At 33.0% G+C, this 17,860-nt stretch overlaps 1 protein-coding gene across 5 annotated transcripts in view; it reads left to right on the top strand.

The window, feature by feature from the left end:
• Positions 1-17,860, top strand: part of Ten-a (Tenascin accessory) — a 315,700-nt gene that overhangs the window by 295,995 nt on the left and 1,845 nt on the right. For 3 of the 5 annotated variants that reach the window (XM_026635395.2, XM_026635396.2, XM_026635398.2), the window contains 19 exons: positions 1,455-1,574; positions 1,654-2,331; positions 2,422-2,616; positions 2,704-2,913; positions 2,993-3,178; positions 3,279-3,425; positions 3,524-3,731; positions 5,236-5,262; positions 8,418-8,537; positions 12,137-12,301; positions 12,529-12,703; positions 12,821-13,063; positions 13,252-13,479; positions 13,590-13,780; positions 13,896-14,131; positions 14,228-14,956; positions 15,060-15,463; positions 15,549-17,434; positions 17,646-17,799. In XM_026635395.2, the coding sequence (XP_026491180.2) occupies positions 1,455-1,574; positions 1,654-2,331; positions 2,422-2,616; positions 2,704-2,913; positions 2,993-3,178; positions 3,279-3,425; positions 3,524-3,731; positions 5,236-5,262; positions 8,418-8,537; positions 12,137-12,301; positions 12,529-12,703; positions 12,821-13,063; positions 13,252-13,479; positions 13,590-13,780; positions 13,896-14,131; positions 14,228-14,956; positions 15,060-15,463; positions 15,549-17,434; positions 17,646-17,799 (6,302 nt within the window). The remainder of the gene's footprint in view (positions 1-1,454; positions 1,575-1,653; positions 2,332-2,421; positions 2,617-2,703; positions 2,914-2,992; positions 3,179-3,278; positions 3,426-3,523; positions 3,732-5,235; positions 5,263-8,417; positions 8,538-12,136; positions 12,302-12,528; positions 12,704-12,820; positions 13,064-13,251; positions 13,480-13,589; positions 13,781-13,895; positions 14,132-14,227; positions 14,957-15,059; positions 15,464-15,548; positions 17,435-17,645; positions 17,800-17,860) is intronic. The other 2 variants (XM_064217160.1, XM_026635397.2) reach the window with 1 other exon arrangement.

A 17,860-nucleotide genomic window follows, 5' to 3' on the forward strand; every position in this document is an offset into this window, starting at 1 on the left:
ATAATTTGTTTAGGATAAGGCGTACATGTCTTTGGAAACATTTATTTGTAGCCGAACCTACGACTCTACCCACGCGAAATTTATAAAACTTTATCTTATAACACAAAAACCGTCAAACCCCATTTTACTCCCTCGAGGGTTTTATTAAAAAAAGTAGCCCGTAGTTTGCCCTTCCCCGTGACTCAAACCATCGCCACACCAAATTTCATTTAAATCAGAAGTAACAGATAGAGTTACTTTTGCATTTATAATATTAGTATGGATGAGTATCTATGAATAGAAAAAAATAAAGTCACCGCTTTCTTCTCCGAAACCACTTAACGAATTTAGATACGGTTTTCACTTATTTAAAAAGCGATAAACGAGGAAGGTTTTTATGTATAATTTGTAAATATTTTGTAGATAATTGTTGAACATTGACAGTATTTAATCGAAAAATTTTTTTCGTGCCCGCTTACATGACTGACAAAGGCTAAACATTAGAGATACATAAACACAAAGGACTAGTAACTATTTATAAAAACCATTTCCTATTAGAAGATGTATTTTCATACTAATTATTTATAAATTATAGGTTATAATGCTAAAAATTCAAATTGACTTTATACTGTAACATTCGAATGAATACTTGGAAAATATCATCGTTTCCAAATTATGTGTAAAAATAAAGTTTTGACCTTGGCAGTAAAAATGATATATGTATATTTAAATCTTCCACCGATGAGCCGTCGGCATATTTTGATGTGTCACAATTAAACTATTACTCATATTTCTCATTTATGACAGACTTCTATATACTAATGATTTCGATAGACGTTATGAAATTAATACATCTATGTTTTTTTTGCTAAGCGCACTTCTCATTTTTTTTATTAATAAATAACATCCGTGCGAAGCCGGGCCGAGTCACTAAAGATATTTAAAACATAGGACGCTTCAGTCGCTCTATAATTTACAAACATAAAAACAGGAAATTCTTTGAAACCCGTGCTCTTTTTCTTGTAAAAGCGTAAAAAAATATCTTATTAAATTTCTTAGCTGGATTTTCGATCGTTAGTAACAGTTAAATAATAAATAGACAACGGCAAACCCGACAGCAAGAAATACTTGGGTGTAACCGAACCACCTACGTGCTTTCAAGCTGCCCGGCCTGTTGCAACGGAACCAATTGCTTCGTCACACTGCCACGAAATGCGCCTTAGACTTGCTTCGGTTAATTAATACTCATCGGGACGGCACGACACTTACCCTGCTCATAGATACATCTCTCGAATGTCACATTCTCAAGTGACATTCATTATGTCGCATTTCGTAATAAAACGCATCGCAAGATTATTGGTCTAATGTTCCACGGCTTCTGAATATTACTGATTAAATGATAAAATACATTTAAAGATTTATTTAAATGTTTGTTTCTATAATATTATTTTTTTATTATTTATGCCTTGTTACAGCGCTATCGTCAATTAAAACTAATATAGACAATTCTAATTGTATTCTGGTACAAGATGTAAAAGCAGTTACACACTCACATGGGATTCGCGACGCTTTATCAACTTCCTCACCTTCAGACGGTATGTCTATTGGTTTAAAGATGTCTATGTTGCGTTATTTACGTTGCAGAACAATATTCCCTAAAAAATACTTTTTCAGAATCTATATCAACATCGTCACTTGGTTGGTCGACTACAGCTGAAGCGGCCTTAGAATCAGCCATAATACCTCAGCAAGCACAACAAGCTGCTCCACCACCTTGGTCTCCAGCTTTAGAAGTAAGAGAATTCGATGAACTTCATAGTGGCACAATACCAGCTTATCAATTTTGGAGTTCTGAATTTCGCAACAAACAGCCTGCATTCGTTAGCCTTAATTTTACTGTTCCCTGGGGTGCTAACTTTGCTGTTTATGGAAGGAGAAATGTTGCACCAAGTGTCACACAATACGATTTCGTAGAATTTATTCGCGGTGGCAGGGTTGATCATAGACTCAGAAAGAGGAGAAGCCCTCACAGACATGACTCGCGTGAACCAACTTTTGTTGATTTTAATGTTTTGATAAATACGATTAGCCCACTCCAAAGATGGAATCACACGATAAACAAACGATCTACAGATATGCGAGTAAATGTTAGTATACTTCAATATCTCGACACAGGGAGATGGTTCATTTCAATATACAATGACGAACTTCAACCGCATCATGTTGAAATGATCGTTTCTGAAGCCGAAGGTGTGACTAACTCTTGTCCTGATGACTGTTCTGGACACGGATCTTGTTACCTTGGAAAATGCGAATGTATGGATGGTTTTGAAGGACACGACTGTTCGAAAAGTGAGTCAATATATTATTTACAAACAAATTATTAATTATGAACTAAGAACAAAACTAAAAAGGAGACTCATTTTACTTAATTTTTTTTAGGTGTGTGTCCTGTTCTTTGCTCTGGTCATGGTGCTTATGCCGGCGGTATATGTCACTGTTCTGAAGGTTGGAAAGGGGCAGAATGTGATATTCCGGCACATGATTGTGAACCAGCTGATTGTTCTGGTCGGGGACAATGTATTGCTGGTCAGTGTCATTGTAAAGCTGGTTGGAAAGGAGGAAAGTGTGATGAAGGTTATTATACATTTTAGAATATTTGAAATTTATATATTTAACTTATTAGTTTTCAATACCGATAACAATAACTATATTCTTACACAGAGGATTGCCTGGACCCAAGTTGTGGCGGTCACGGGTCGTGTGTCCGTGGTCGGTGTGTTTGTCGCGCTGGCTGGCGTGGCGCAGCTTGTACAGAACGTGACGCACGTGTTCAACGATGCTTGCCCGCTTGCTCACAGAGAGGCGTATATGATTTAGATGCAGGAAGATGTGTATGTGATCCATTATATACAGGCGATGACTGCTCTCAAGGTAAATAAAATATATATATGTATGTATCTAGAAAGAAATATTAAAAAGCATTATTTTAACAATAAAAAATATCTTATAGTGGTGTGTTCACTGGATTGTGGACCTCATGGAGTTTGTGCGGAGGGAGTTTGTCGCTGCGACGACGGATGGACGGGTTCATTATGTGATCAACGACCATGCGATACGCGTTGTCATGAACATGGCCAATGTAAAAACGGTACTTGCGTTTGCACCCAAGGTTGGAATGGGAGACACTGCACTTTGCGTAAGTTTTCATTAGATAATTACAATATAATTATCAGAGCTTAAATTTGTTAAAATATTCCAAATTCAAAATTCAATGAACACCTTACTATAATATCTAGCTGGTTGTCCAAACGGCTGCTCTCGCCATGGTCAATGTTTGCTGGAAGACGGCGTCTATCGGTGTTCGTGCGCTGACGGCTGGGCTGGTACCGATTGCTCTATTGCACTTGAACTATCTTGCAGCGATAACGAGGATAATGATGAAGGTAAAGTAAATAATATGTACAAATTAACACAGATTTTTTAAAAGAACCCACCTCATGTAAATCGATTGGTCATTTGACATTGGCACTACGTTTTGAAGATGGCATGACGGACTGCTCGGACTCTGAATGCTGCAGTCGACCAGAATGTGCCGAACATATAATGTGTTTGGCTTCCAACGACCCCGTTGAAGTATTACTTCGTAAGCAGCCACCATCTGTCACCGCGTCATTCTACCAACGTGTTAAGTTTCTTATTGAAGAAAACTCTGTCCAGAGCTATGCCCACATGGATGAATATTCAGAAAGGTAAGTAATTAGTTTGTATAAAAAAACTGGGTAACACCAATTCACTTCATACGTGAAAGATATCGAAAGTTAATTTTATTCAAAACTTGTGTTAAAAGCGATATCTTTTACTCGACGATGGCTTAGGATTGACCTATCGGTTTTGCACAGTTATAAATTGATAATTTGCACTTACCAATATGAGTAGATCCGTATTATCATCTCCATACTTTGTAAATCCGTTAAGAACAAAAACTATGATGACATTATGTATTTAGGAACTAGCACCTTAACCAAAACGATTCCTTTTCATCTCCTTTAACCCCTCCAAGGATTTGGTGTGGTTATTTTTTATTTTATTACAAAATTGTTTACTACATTACTGTTATTTTCTCATCTGGTGGAAGTGTTTTGATTTTCCTATTTTTTTATTTTTTTGCGAAAGCAAATTTATTGATTTATTATTTGCAATCCCGGCATGGTTAATAATTTTTAACATAACTTAATGTTTTTATTTATATTTTTTTAACAATTTATGTTTTCACACCAGATCCGATGTGTTGTGTATTGTCTAATGTTTATTCCTTGTGTGTGTCTTACCCTACCTGTTTGTCTAATAAAAATAAAAGCGTCTATTAAATATTATAAAATAAATATATTTGAATTCAATCTCCTGAGCGCTCAAAGCTTTCGAACAGTTTTGTTTGTCTTTCGTCAAATATAGTAGATATTAAACTTACAGTCAGATATGGCTCAAATTATGATAGATTAATTAACGATAATCTTTTAAAATAAACATAACAATTAAACGAAGATTAATAATTTTAGGTAGATTTTATAAATATTTTCTTTCATGATCTGAGTCCAACCAATTTAATAATTAAAAGAACTTTAATCTAAAAACCAACATACATCACGGTTCATTAAAAAAATATGATAAGATCTCTTATAACAACAGAATAAGACAAAGCAAAACTGAATAAAAAAAGTAGACAACCCACCTCGCTTTATATGCAAAAGCGCCTTAAAAGTTTGTTTGCATTAAAACACGAGCCGCTTAACTATTTTATTTGTGTTGAAAAGTCTGGAAGGGTTATATTGCGTTCTGGCATTTGTTTCGTTGGGCCTAAATAAATATAACACTTAAAACCTTTGCGCGCTCACCATCTAGCATGTACTTTTATTCCGTACTACCGTTCGTATAATAGTAAACTATCTCGGGGCAACCTACAGTTTTGCTCGATTCAAATATTATATAAAGTAATGTTATAAACAAAAAAAAATAGTGGTGGTGTTGTTCTAATGCAAACGGGCTTTATTTCTTAATCAGTACTGACATATGGGAACAATTTAAAACGATAATTTAAAGCAAGTGTTAAAACGCAAGGTAACCAGCGTAGACGAGCGCAATCGGCCGCACCGATTGCAAATCGGGGTGGGGTTGCACTGAGGGATGTAGGTATCTGTGTAGTAATCTGTCCTGTCTTTCTGTGTCCCTGTGCCGCCGTGTGTCCGCCACTCCTAGCGAGTTCTGGAATTCCTTTACACCATGGTAAGTGTCAGTCAGCCCGCCCTCGCCCCTCAGTGTTCAGTATCTGTTAACCTATTCCCTTTTGTTGCGATTCCTGCATATGTGTGTAATGCCAACGCCCGCCGCTTGCCTTCCACAGGCACGCGAACGGCGATACTAACGCTTTTCACTTTTCGTTTACTCCTTTGTCTGTATTCGTTTCATTCTCTATGTGTATGTAACATCTGTATGTCTGTCTTAAATGTTCTTTGTGGTTGCGACAAAGTCCTCGGATGCTTAATCGTAAATCACGTGACTGTAAGAACTCGTACCGTTTCAAATACTATTTGTCGCAACCACAATTGTATTTTTGTAATATTTGTTCTCGTCTACTGTGCTTCTATTATTGCTCACATATACTTATGATATACTTTTGTTATACTATAAAATCTTAGGAAAATCATTTACGCTTTCACGCAAAACGTTAAAAACACATTTTCTTAGGTGTAGGGCTGTAATATATACGAATCGAGACGCGAATATATGTCATTAATCGAGCAAATTTCAGCGAACACGCAAATTTAGCTTCGAATAAACTTACCCTTTTATGTGTTCCTTACCCTTTGTCTGCGTCTATCATCTGTTAACCAACCCCTTACCCTCTGCCCAAGCTCTTTATGTGTTTAGATCCTTAACCTGTAACTAATAAAAACACGAGTTGTTAATATACTTCGACTACTTCACAGACGAGATGATAGCAACTTCGTCGACACTGTACATTAAAACCATTGCCTCCATCAACCGGTCACAAAGTTACAACATTTTAGTTTTAACGACAACGAAATTGGTGCAACATACTGATTAATCTTTCATATATCTTTTGTGTGTGTAATATACATGTTTTTTCCAGAGTGTAAACTATATATATAACATAAGCAAACATTGATTTTACTGGATATCTGTCGTTACTTGAAATCGTTTGAAGACTTTACAAAGTACAATTTATTCATCTCAAATACTTATTTAAATATAATATTTTAACTAAAGGTTACCAGCACAATACGACTTGATTTTGACCAATGATAACACGAAATTTATTAATATTAACCATACAAGCAAATTAAAACTTAAAAAAAAACAGTATCATTGACACACTTTACTGAGTAAGTATATTTTATTATGTTCTGTACTGCATACGTTGTTCGTCATTAATATTTCAGAAAAATATAACATAACATACAATTTAAATATTTTATAAAATGTTACATTTCAGCTACAAATGGAATATCAACTAATAATCATTTATAGTTTTACTTATTTTTAAATATTTATAGCGTTATCACGAATGAAGAATATATATTTTTTTAAATAATATGTTTAATTTGTCGATTTTTTTTATCATTAACATAAAGTTGAAACATAATATCGACTTTCCACGTAGGAAATAAATCCTATTTTTGTCTCATAATCAAATCAAATCATTACAATTTTATAAACTTTAAGAAGTATCCTACAATAATAATTATAAAATGTATTTATAATATTTGAAACATTCGATTAATATTTGAAGTCAAACAATTCCTACGATTGTTTTCACAACATGTTTTACCAATTGATATTGAATAAGAGTTTTTTCCAAGCTTTGATTTAACTTCACTTGTTCGTTAATGTCTGGGTGAAATGTATGAATTCAATTCGAGACCAGTTCAATTCCATCCATTGAGGTGAAATTGGAGAAATATAATCTTGTATATTTTTGTACATAGAATAAATTCAGGCTTGTGTTTAAAACGTAGACTTTTTCCAAGCTGGACACAGTTGCACTTTTTACACTTTGGAAAAGTTAAGTATTATCATTTTTGAATTTAATATTATATAATTTGCACCAATTTTTGTGTCATGAGATGGTACTTAACTTAACAACGTAGATATCAAATCCTGTTATATCAAAAATATTGACTATGGTCTGTGTGGCAGCTGTTACATGCATAATACCTACATACCTATCTAGTCAGATTTCCGTTTACATATAATTCTTAATATTTTTTTTTAATTCATAAATATGTATGTAAATGGAAGTTTCCTCTAGATATTTAGCTAATCCTGAAAAGAGAATGTGCAATGCTAATACTTCTTATATTATTTTTCAATTTTTATTTTCATACTTCACTTTCACAGATTTGATTGCAAGTTATAAAGCATTAGCACGATTACCTCGATATTTATTGAGGATGCGCATGCGGCGATATGATTCACATGAACCGTTAAAACTTCGTTAATAATAACAATTGTTTCATTCAACAACAAGACATTTTGCAATTCGTAATATTATCAAGACAATATTCCTAATATATTTGTTAAAGTGGGTTTTATGTCTAGTCAATAAATAATTCTTTGTTCTAATGTTTACAAAATATACTAGAATTACGATCTAGCGATCGTGTTAATGATGTCAAAGGTGATAAAATGTTAGTGATTGAAGTAAGTTACTATAATATAAAAATGTACGTTAAAATATTTTCACATTTTGATTTCTACAAAAATAACTATTAATGGTTTTTACTTTTATTACGTTAACGGTAAAACTTTTTTTATATAGTAATACAGCCGGAGTAGTTAATAGACTGGTAAACGTCGTATTTATTTTAGCAAAATATTAATACCTATTTTAATTGAGCCTTTCGAATGATGTAAATATTCCCTTAATTAAAAACAAAGTCAAATGGATATTTGAATTTTCCATATTTAAACTTAATTCACTATAATTAAACACAGAAGAGTTTTCTAAATTATTAAAAATATCATACATACTAAATCTTACAATATAAGGACTAATATTAGAGTTATTGTCGACAGGAATATATTATTTATTCGAAATAAAATATAAAAACATATAATTATTATCTTAAATATATTATTTCGTTATTGCAAAAGAGTAATTTAAATGATACGATATTTATCTGAAACTTATTTGATAATTAAAATAAATGAATGCATGATTTATATTTAAATCACTAAGGTTCTGAGATAGATCGTTATTTCTAATGAATACAAAAAAGTAACTTTATACATCGATACATAAATGTATATAGGCACGTAAGAACGGTTTATGGTAATTAAAGCATGTGAGTTGTGAATCATACCGCCGCTTGCGCTGTGCTCTGCCAACACGAACTGATAAGCGGTGTGATGTGCAGCCGAGTGTCGGTGATGCGGGGGCAGGTAGTGTCGCCGCAGGGGCTCGGCATCATCGGCATCAGGGTGTCCGTTGATCGTGAAGCGAGATTTGGATTCACTCTTACAAGACAAGGTGGATGGTAAGTACTATAAAATAATAATTTTGTTTTACTACTGATCTTGACAAAATTTGATTAAAATAGTTCGTATACTACTTCCTGGGTTTCGATGAAACTTTGTTGGTTGTACACAGAAAAATACAAATAATACTTTTTATTACGGTTAACAGTTATATATATGCCACTGGAAATCAAAAACGATATCACCGTGTTCAAAACAAGTATTTAAAAATAAAATTAATGGTTTCTTTGCGAATTAATTGCATGTAAGTCGTTCAACCCTCAATTCAAAGGAAGACAAGTCTGACGCCGCCAGGTGATGGTACACGTGCCGTCGTAAAGTACAAAGCACTTACACTATATAATACATACATTAAACAAAGAGTGCAGCTTGCGTTGGGCCCGTTAAGCTTCTCTTTTTATATGCAAATACAATATTTTAACTAGAAATATTATTTAAGCATCAATAAATTAGAAAGTTTCATAGATTCTATTTATTAAAAAAAAAAAAACAACTTTAATCCTTTTTTCAATAAATTATTATTATTTTATTATGAAGTAATAAAAAAAAATGTATATTTTATATGAAATTATAACATTTCGTGTTAATAATCCGCAATATTTCAATAAAACTTATAAAAGACAATTTGTAAGTTTACATGTTAAAGTTATTAAATTTACGTTACGACTTTCTCGAATCGCGTGCCTTCGTGTATTTAAAGGAGAAATAACAATCGTTGTAAATATTTGATCTAAACAACCGTGTAGGCTGTAGAATACGTTAATTTTCCGTTACGGTCATTACGAATTCCATACACTTAATCGAATTATATAACAGCAACTATACGGATAATACCCGTAATAATACACGATATGAAATTATTTTTAAATTTATATTTGTTTATCTTTATTTTTATGAGGCGTAATAACTACATTGTATGTATGGGCGTCCTTTTGAAAGTAATTAAGCTGTAAAAGCGGCGTTTCGTTAAAATTTAACTTATTATGCCGGTGAATATGTTAGGGAGTTCATGAATATGCTAATATTTACCCTTGCAATAAAGCATGGCGAAGTTTTTACTTAAATCTTAATAAAAACAACAAGATTGTATTTGATTATATGGAAATGCACAAATGTTATTAAAAAAAAACAGCTCAGAAATATATTCGTTCAATAATTTGCGTTAAGACCTTTTATTTATTTCTTTTTAATTGACTTTGTAATTATTGTTATATTATTATGATTAAAATATTTTATGACATTAACTTAGCATCAAACAGTTTCAACATAGATAATTTATTTGCTTGTGTCATAATAGACCTCTCCCGTATGAACTCAGTTAGCGATTTTTACAAAAAAATATTTTGAGTTTTCTTGTAATTTTAAAAAGTACATACGTTTCTCATGTATGTTATGTGTTTAAAATAATATAACAAACTGTTACGATATCACCACAAGTGTAAGAATGCAGCTAATAGAAGAAGAAATCTAATAGAAGAATAGCTACTTCATGTCTATAACTTTCAAAGCTACGTCATGACGACTTAGATGTCGCTATAATGATGTCGAAATATCGCTTTTAGTCTGACTTATAATAAGCACAATGTATGTGGTCTGCGCCTCTAGTTATTTACTTCAATAAATTTGACAATACAAGGTCTGTGAGATCTACCGCCCTGGGCGACCGCCCCCTAGGAAAATGCGTTGGTGTGTCTCGTTATTAAAAATAATACCCCTTCACCAAATAATAAACATTTTACTAATAATGCTGTTTTTATTTTATTTTATTGTAACGGGACGCAGTTGTTATTATATATTTTTTTCCATCTAAAAATATATTACCGTTAGTGCCATCGGATTATAAAGGTATATAGTTATATAAATAAATATTTTGAATTAATAAAAACTTTGTTTTAACCCTCACTCTATGAAAAGTAAAATATTAAATTCGATTTATGTTGTGAATATTTATATAATTTTATGGGTTCGTTAAACAGAAATACATATAAGCAAGTATAAGAAAAGAAAAATAAATTAAACCAAAAAAGAAGAATTACAAGTCTTAGTTCCACGGCATAGATACGCGGTTTTAAAATTAACAATAATAACCTAAAATAAAATTACCTAATAAAATTAATATAACCTTAGTTATATATTCATAATAGTATTTTTTGTAAACTATTATTTTAAGGGTTAATTATATTCAATTTTACTTTATTCTAATTACAGAGAAAATATTGTCGGGTTATTAGTTATTTTCACTAAAAGCACCTTGATGTTAAACGTATGGACTTAGGTAGCGACTCGATGTATTAACATCCATATCGATAATAATATTGATTATTCTGAAACAGCAATAAACTTTGTATAAACACGAGAAGTGAAGATAAACTTGTAACACTAAGTTTCCAACTCCGCAAAGTCAATACATCCTCCCTGGGGGAAGATATTCATTTCTTTAATGAAATTCTGCAGAGACTTTGATCACTTAATAAATTCAAATTTTATGATAAAATAAAACCCCGACAAATATGTTTATTCCATACAAAATTATATAACTAAAAAATGTAAGTGGTTCTTGAGTCGTAGGTACAATAATGTATTGAAAAATACTAATTATACCTATTCGAATGAAATATATATTGATATTTGTATCAACTCTAATATTATAAGGTGAATCATAATTAGGTTATAACAATTCATTTAATTAAAATAAATAGTAATAACTAGCAACCGGCAGTTATATCTGAACGGGAACTCAGAAAACTTATTACAATAATATAACCATTGCTTAGTGATAACCATAAAAACCATGGAAAAACACAAATCAGAGTTCTTTCTAATTATTCTTAGATAAACAAAAAACAATCCATTTTATTATAAATACGCCGGTCACAAAATTTTCTTTATTCTCTTAATAATATAATAATTGGGCCTATGTTTGTTCCATCTTAATAAGCGATATATTTGTTTCTTTTATTAAACCAATTGGATAATATTTTATACAGTTTTTATAATTATAAGGCTTTTTATTTAAAAAAAAAAGCTATACGATCTAAACATTAAACGAAACATATTGTAATATATCCTAAGTGTAAAACTAAATCATAAATTATATTCTTTCAAAATTAAACTTGAAATTTTGTTACGAAATAAAAAGTATATAAAATAAATAGTAAAGTAATATTAAGAGTATTATTTTTATACTATTAGAATGGCTAAGCTGATTTAGTTTAAAAAACCGCGTGATTTTGCACAAATCTTTAAATCATTAAAAAGCATACATCGATTGACAATCAAATTAATATGATTCACCGTTTTTTGTTATATTATACGTCAAAGAATAACGTATGGAACTACCTGGGAATTTATTACATAAGAATAAAACTTTGATTTTGAACATATGACCTTCTTATTATGAAGTAATTAAGAAATAACCGCTATTAAATTTAATTAAAGTAAACCAATACACATTGAGTTTCTACAAAAGTGAATGCTATACTATATACGATATAATAAAATTATCCTTAACCCAGTTCAAAAAAGATAGCAAATAAAAGTACAAGACACGTCGTCATAAGTTCTTCCGTAGTTATTTTTCACCTTCACAACTTTCTAGGTTCGACGTGTTGGTGAATGGTGGAGGTGCAGTTACGCTGCAGTTCCAGAGATCACCGTTCAAGCCACTTCGGAAGACTGTCTTCGTGCCATGGAATCAAATAGTTGTATTACCACCCGTACAAATGGAGCTAAGCGATGACAGTATCAAAGTACCTACGCCGAGGTAAGCATTTATTACAAAAATTTCCTTTTAAAGTTAACCTATTCATGTTTCCATGTTTACAGATTCTCGGAAAAAATAGTCCTACATACTCTTGTATCAAATATTATACAAAATTAAATTAATTAATATATATTTTTTTTATTTTTCAAGTTTTACTGCTAAAAGCCCCGTAAAAAGTTAGAGAAAACTGTTACATAAAATTAACTCTTTCTTGAACCCTACTTCAGAGCACCACCTCGATTGGATTGGTCACCTATGCCCCAATGGTGGGAATCGGAGATTCCGCCATGTAGTGCGCACGATCACGAGCGCCTAAGACCTGAAGTAGTCGCTATGCCAGCGCTTGCTGCACCAGCAGTTTCTTCTCCCACGACATCGACCGTCATATATCCTGAGGCGCAGGTGAACAATTAAGACTTTACTTACTTTTAAGCATTTAATACTCATTTACTTCAGGTATATATAGAATTTCAAGACCTTTTTTGTAGTCAAGACATTGAATAAAATATTTTTTTACAGATTGTAAGCGAATCTATTGGAATACCAGGCTCATCGGTAAAGCTAACTTATCGCTCATCACAAGCAGCTGGATACTTATCTTGTGTACACATCCAATTGACCCGAAGAGTGGTACCGGCCTCTCTCACTCGAGTTCATGTGCGCGTCGAAATTGAGGGCTCTCTACATACTCACACGTACGAAGCGGATCCTGACTTGACTCATATATTTGCTTGGAATAAGAGAAATGTTTATAAACAGAAGGTAAAGTATTTTTTTATGATAAATAAATATATTTAGAAAATAATAAAACTAACATAAAACCAACAATCGTAGCTTACTTTCTAATCTAATACATTATTTATATACGAACTTCAAAACAATATATTAAATTAATTAATTGGATTATTTGGAGTGATCGCAAATTGAATGTTTATTATTATTTTCATTAGGTATACGGCCAGGCTCAAGCCAAAATCTCTATCGGCTATGAATACACATCATGTTCAGCGGTAGTGTGGGAGACACAAACAGCGACATTAACTGGATTTGACGTTGATATTTCTGATATCGGTGGATGGGGTCTGGATATACATCATCATTATAATTTTCATGAAGGCATACTACAGAAAGGAGATGGTGCCTTATTACATCTGAAGCAGTATCCGAGAACTGTTCAGGTATTATTAAAACAAAATTGAAACGAAAATATAATTCCATGTTTTATTTAATTTACTGAATTAAATGATCATTAAAATTATCTTAATTAAAATGTATATATTGCGTATAGGTTGTAATGGGCACAGGGCTACAAAGATCCTTAAATTGCCCTGATCATTGTAATGGCAAAGCTGCTGATTCGCGACTTTTAACACCAACTGCACTCACTTCTGGACCCGATGGATCTCTGTATGTCGGAGACTTTAATCTTGTGCGTCGGATTACTCCAGAAGGTGTGGTTACCACCGTACTTCAACTGGAGTAAGTAACTTCTACATATACTTTATATAAAATAGACAAAACATTTTGTTACTGCTTTAAATATTATGTAATAAATCCATTTATTTTGTTAATATGTTCTTTTCTGTGATTTTAGAACAACACAAGTTGCATATCAATATTACATCTGCATATCGCCAGCAGATGGATATCTTTACATATCAGATTCAGAAAGGCATCAAGTACGAAGAGTTGTAGTTCTAGACAAAGTTCGAGACCCAGCAATGAATTCTGAACCAATTGTCGGAAATGGTGACCGCTGTGTACCAGGAGACGATTCAAATTGCGGTGACGAAGGACCTGCTATTAATGCAAAGCTGGCCCACCCGAAAGGTGGATAAGATTATTAAATTATTTTAAAATATTGTCATGACATGAAATATTGAATTTTACTTATTGCTGAATTTTATAACTTTATTTATTTTATAGGTCTTGCTATAGCAGCAGATAGAACAATGTACATCGCAGATGGAACTAACATACGTGCTGTTGATCCAAGTGGAATCATCCACACTCTTGTCGGACATCATGGGCATCACAATCATTGGTCACCCGTACCTTGCCGTGGAGCTATACCACCATATGAAGCTCAGCTACAATGGCCCACTGGCGTTACTTTATCGCCTTTAGATGGATCTTTGTATTTTATAGATGACAGAATTATTTTGAAACTAACTGTTGATATGAAAATAAAGGTAGTTGCTGGCCAACCATCTCATTGTCGACTAGGAAGTGACGGTAAACCGATCGTTAAGCCATCAAACAGAACAAATACTGACTTTAGGGAAGATTCTAGTTTAGGCACTATTCTAGCCATAGCATTTGCACCTAGTGGCATTCTATACGTCGCAGAGTCCGATGCTAAAAAAACAAATTCGATAAAGACAATTGATCCATCTGGTAAAATTTTGCATTTTGCTGGAAAGGTACAAGAAAACTTTAAAGAACTTAGTTGTGAATGTAATACTTCAATTTCGGCGACCGTTGTCCCTGTAAATATTCGTGAAGAAGGTGCAGGATGCCCTTGTCGATTAAGCATTGCAGTAGGAGATGAACCGCCGACAAATACTGAAACATTACTATCATCGAATGCAAAGTTCCAGACAATATCTGCCTTGGCAGTCACGCCAGATGGCGTCCTAAACGTAGTTGACCAAGGTAAAAATTCATTAAATTACTAAAATTATGATAACGTTGCGTTATTTATTTATTTTTATATTTTAAATACTTTTATTAATATATTTGTGTCGTATGTAAACAGGTTCACTTCATATTTTGGCACTGAAACATTACTTACCCTCTCATGATGAAAATGGAGAATTCCGAATACCTTATCCACCAACGTCAGAAATTTACGTTTTCAATCGTTATGGACAACACATTACGACGAAGGACTTAACTTCAGGAAAGACAAGATATTCATTTTTGTATTCTAAAAATACTAGTTTTGGAAAATTATCAACCGTTACTGATGCATCGGGTAATAAAATTCAATTATTGAGGGATTATAGCAATATTGTTAGTTCAATCGAAAATACACAAGACCATAAACTCGAACTAAAAGTATCTGGAATTGGCTACTTGACCAAAATTACAGAAAAGGGAACATCAGAAATAGAATTAGATTATGACGCTAATACGGGATTACTCAATAGTCGTTCAGGGGTATGTACTTTTATTTAAATTAATATTCGTTTTTAAACAAAATATTGCTTAAATTAATTTTAAAATCTATTTATTTGTTTTATAGGCTGGTGATACAGTTATTTACAATTATGACGAACTTGGAAGAGTTACAAAAATTATTATGCCTTCAGGAGAACAAGTTCATATAACCTCAGGTCTTGCTAAAAACTACGGGCTTGCAGTTACCGTATCAAATCCCACGAGTAATATTCCAGTAGGCGTATCCAAGAAATGTGAATACGTGTTGCACGGACAATCTTTTAAACAAATTACTATTAACAACGGAAAACAAATAACAGAAGGTCGCATTTTTACAAACAATACTTTAGTCATTGATACTCCGTGGTCAGGTAAATTTGAAAGCGTAGCCGCTGCAAAACACCCATTGCTTGAAGCCGCTTTACCAATTGAAGCTGAAATGTTACACATGTGGTCACACCAAACAACAACCTTTGGCGATGGATTGATAAATAATATGTATTCATTGTATACATTAGTAGGTGATGTAAGAAACCCACAACAAACGCTTAATCGTGAAATATGGGTTAACGATTCGAGAGTTCTTATTATTGAATTCGATCAGTTTAAAAGCAAAGAAACTTTCTTTAATGCAGATCGAATACCTCTGTTTACAATCGCCTATGATGTGGCTGGCTTACCATTGTCTTTCACACCTCATGGAGCTGGAGTACCTCTCAACATTTCGTACGACAGATTCTATAGGATAAATGGCTGGAAATGGGGTGTTAGTGAAGAGTCATATAGTTATGACCCCCACGGAATGCTTTCAGAAATAACAAGTCCTCAAGATGGTACTAAATTTATTTATTATAATGAAGGAAATCTTGTTTCCAAAATTACTTTAGCAAGCCAGCGACATTTCAAATATTCATACGATGGAGGCGGTGGACTGACTCATGTTATTCTGCCATCGGGATCAAACCATTCATTTAGTGTTCAGCCATCTATTGGATTTCTGCGCGTTACATACACGCCCCCAGGGTCTGCAAAGAAATATTTGCAACACTATTCTCATACGGGAGAACTTCTACAAACAGTTTTCCCAGGTGACGGTGCTCGTATAATATACCGTTATTTCACAACGAATAAAATATCGGAAGTTGTTCATGGTGACGGTCAAACACAAATTCACTATTCAGAGAACAGTGGACTACCATCTGAAATATTACATGTGGATCGGGATGTTGACTATCGCTGGGAATCTACCTACGCAGGTGGTTTACTTGTAGAAGAAAGACTTGATTATGGAGCTAAAACCGGTTTAAGTAACGCAAAGATAATATATGAATATGACAATAACTACAGAATAACATCAGTGCAAGGCCGCATTGGTGGTCAAACTCTCATTCCTCATCATATTATTTATAATACTAAAACAGGTGCCCCTGAAATTTTAGGACAATTTACAGTTTCTAAACAGAAATGGAATGAAACCTCTGTCTATGACGGCATTGCAATGTTCTCAAGAACATTAAACGAACAGTTCCTTGAAAAAGAAATCGCTGTTAACATTCATAGAATGGAAGTATTCAGAATGGAATTTGCTTATGACAGACATGGTAGAATATCACAAACGCGGACACACACTAGAAATGTTGGAGTTAACACTTACACAAACGTAAAGAATTATACGTGGGATTGTGATGGTCAATTAACTGGGGTAGAAGCGCAAGAACCATGGGGCTTTAGATACGATGATAATGGAAACATGTTATCATTAACATACAGGGGAAATACTATACCAATGGAGTACAATGATATGGATCGCATCATTAAATTCGGTGAAGGTCAATATCGTTATGATAGCCGAGGACTTGTTTCTCAAAACGCTAGGGAAGAGAGATTCCAGTATAACGCTAAGGGCTTACTGATACGGGCAACAAAGAGAGGAAGATTTGACGTCCGATACTATTATGACCATCTTGACAGGTAAAGTTATGGTTAACAGTATTTTTTTATATCACAAAATTATCTAATTTTTATTGTATATACTATATATATTAAAGAGCAACTTAAGGTCATGTTCTCTGTCGGTCATAAGTAGGGGCGTGATGTAACATAGTAACTTAATAATTTACTAAACTATAATAGCACATTAGGATTGCAAGTAAATAATCATTAATATATTGGTATTTTTCAGACTTTCCACCAGAAAAGATAATTTCGGAAACGTGACCCAATTTTTCTACACAAATAAAGTAAAACCTCATGAAGTCAGCCACATTTACTCACCACGCGAAAACCGATTTATGACACTTGTTTACGATGATAGAGGTCATCTCATTTATACCCAGGTAAATATGCATTATAATTCATTAAAATTTATGCATATTCCAATTAAAGTAAAACATGCTA

The sequence above is a fragment of the Vanessa tameamea genome, chromosome 3, assembly GCF_037043105.1.
Source record: "Vanessa tameamea isolate UH-Manoa-2023 chromosome 3, ilVanTame1 primary haplotype, whole genome shotgun sequence".
NCBI lineage: Eukaryota > Metazoa > Arthropoda > Insecta > Lepidoptera > Nymphalidae > Vanessa > Vanessa tameamea.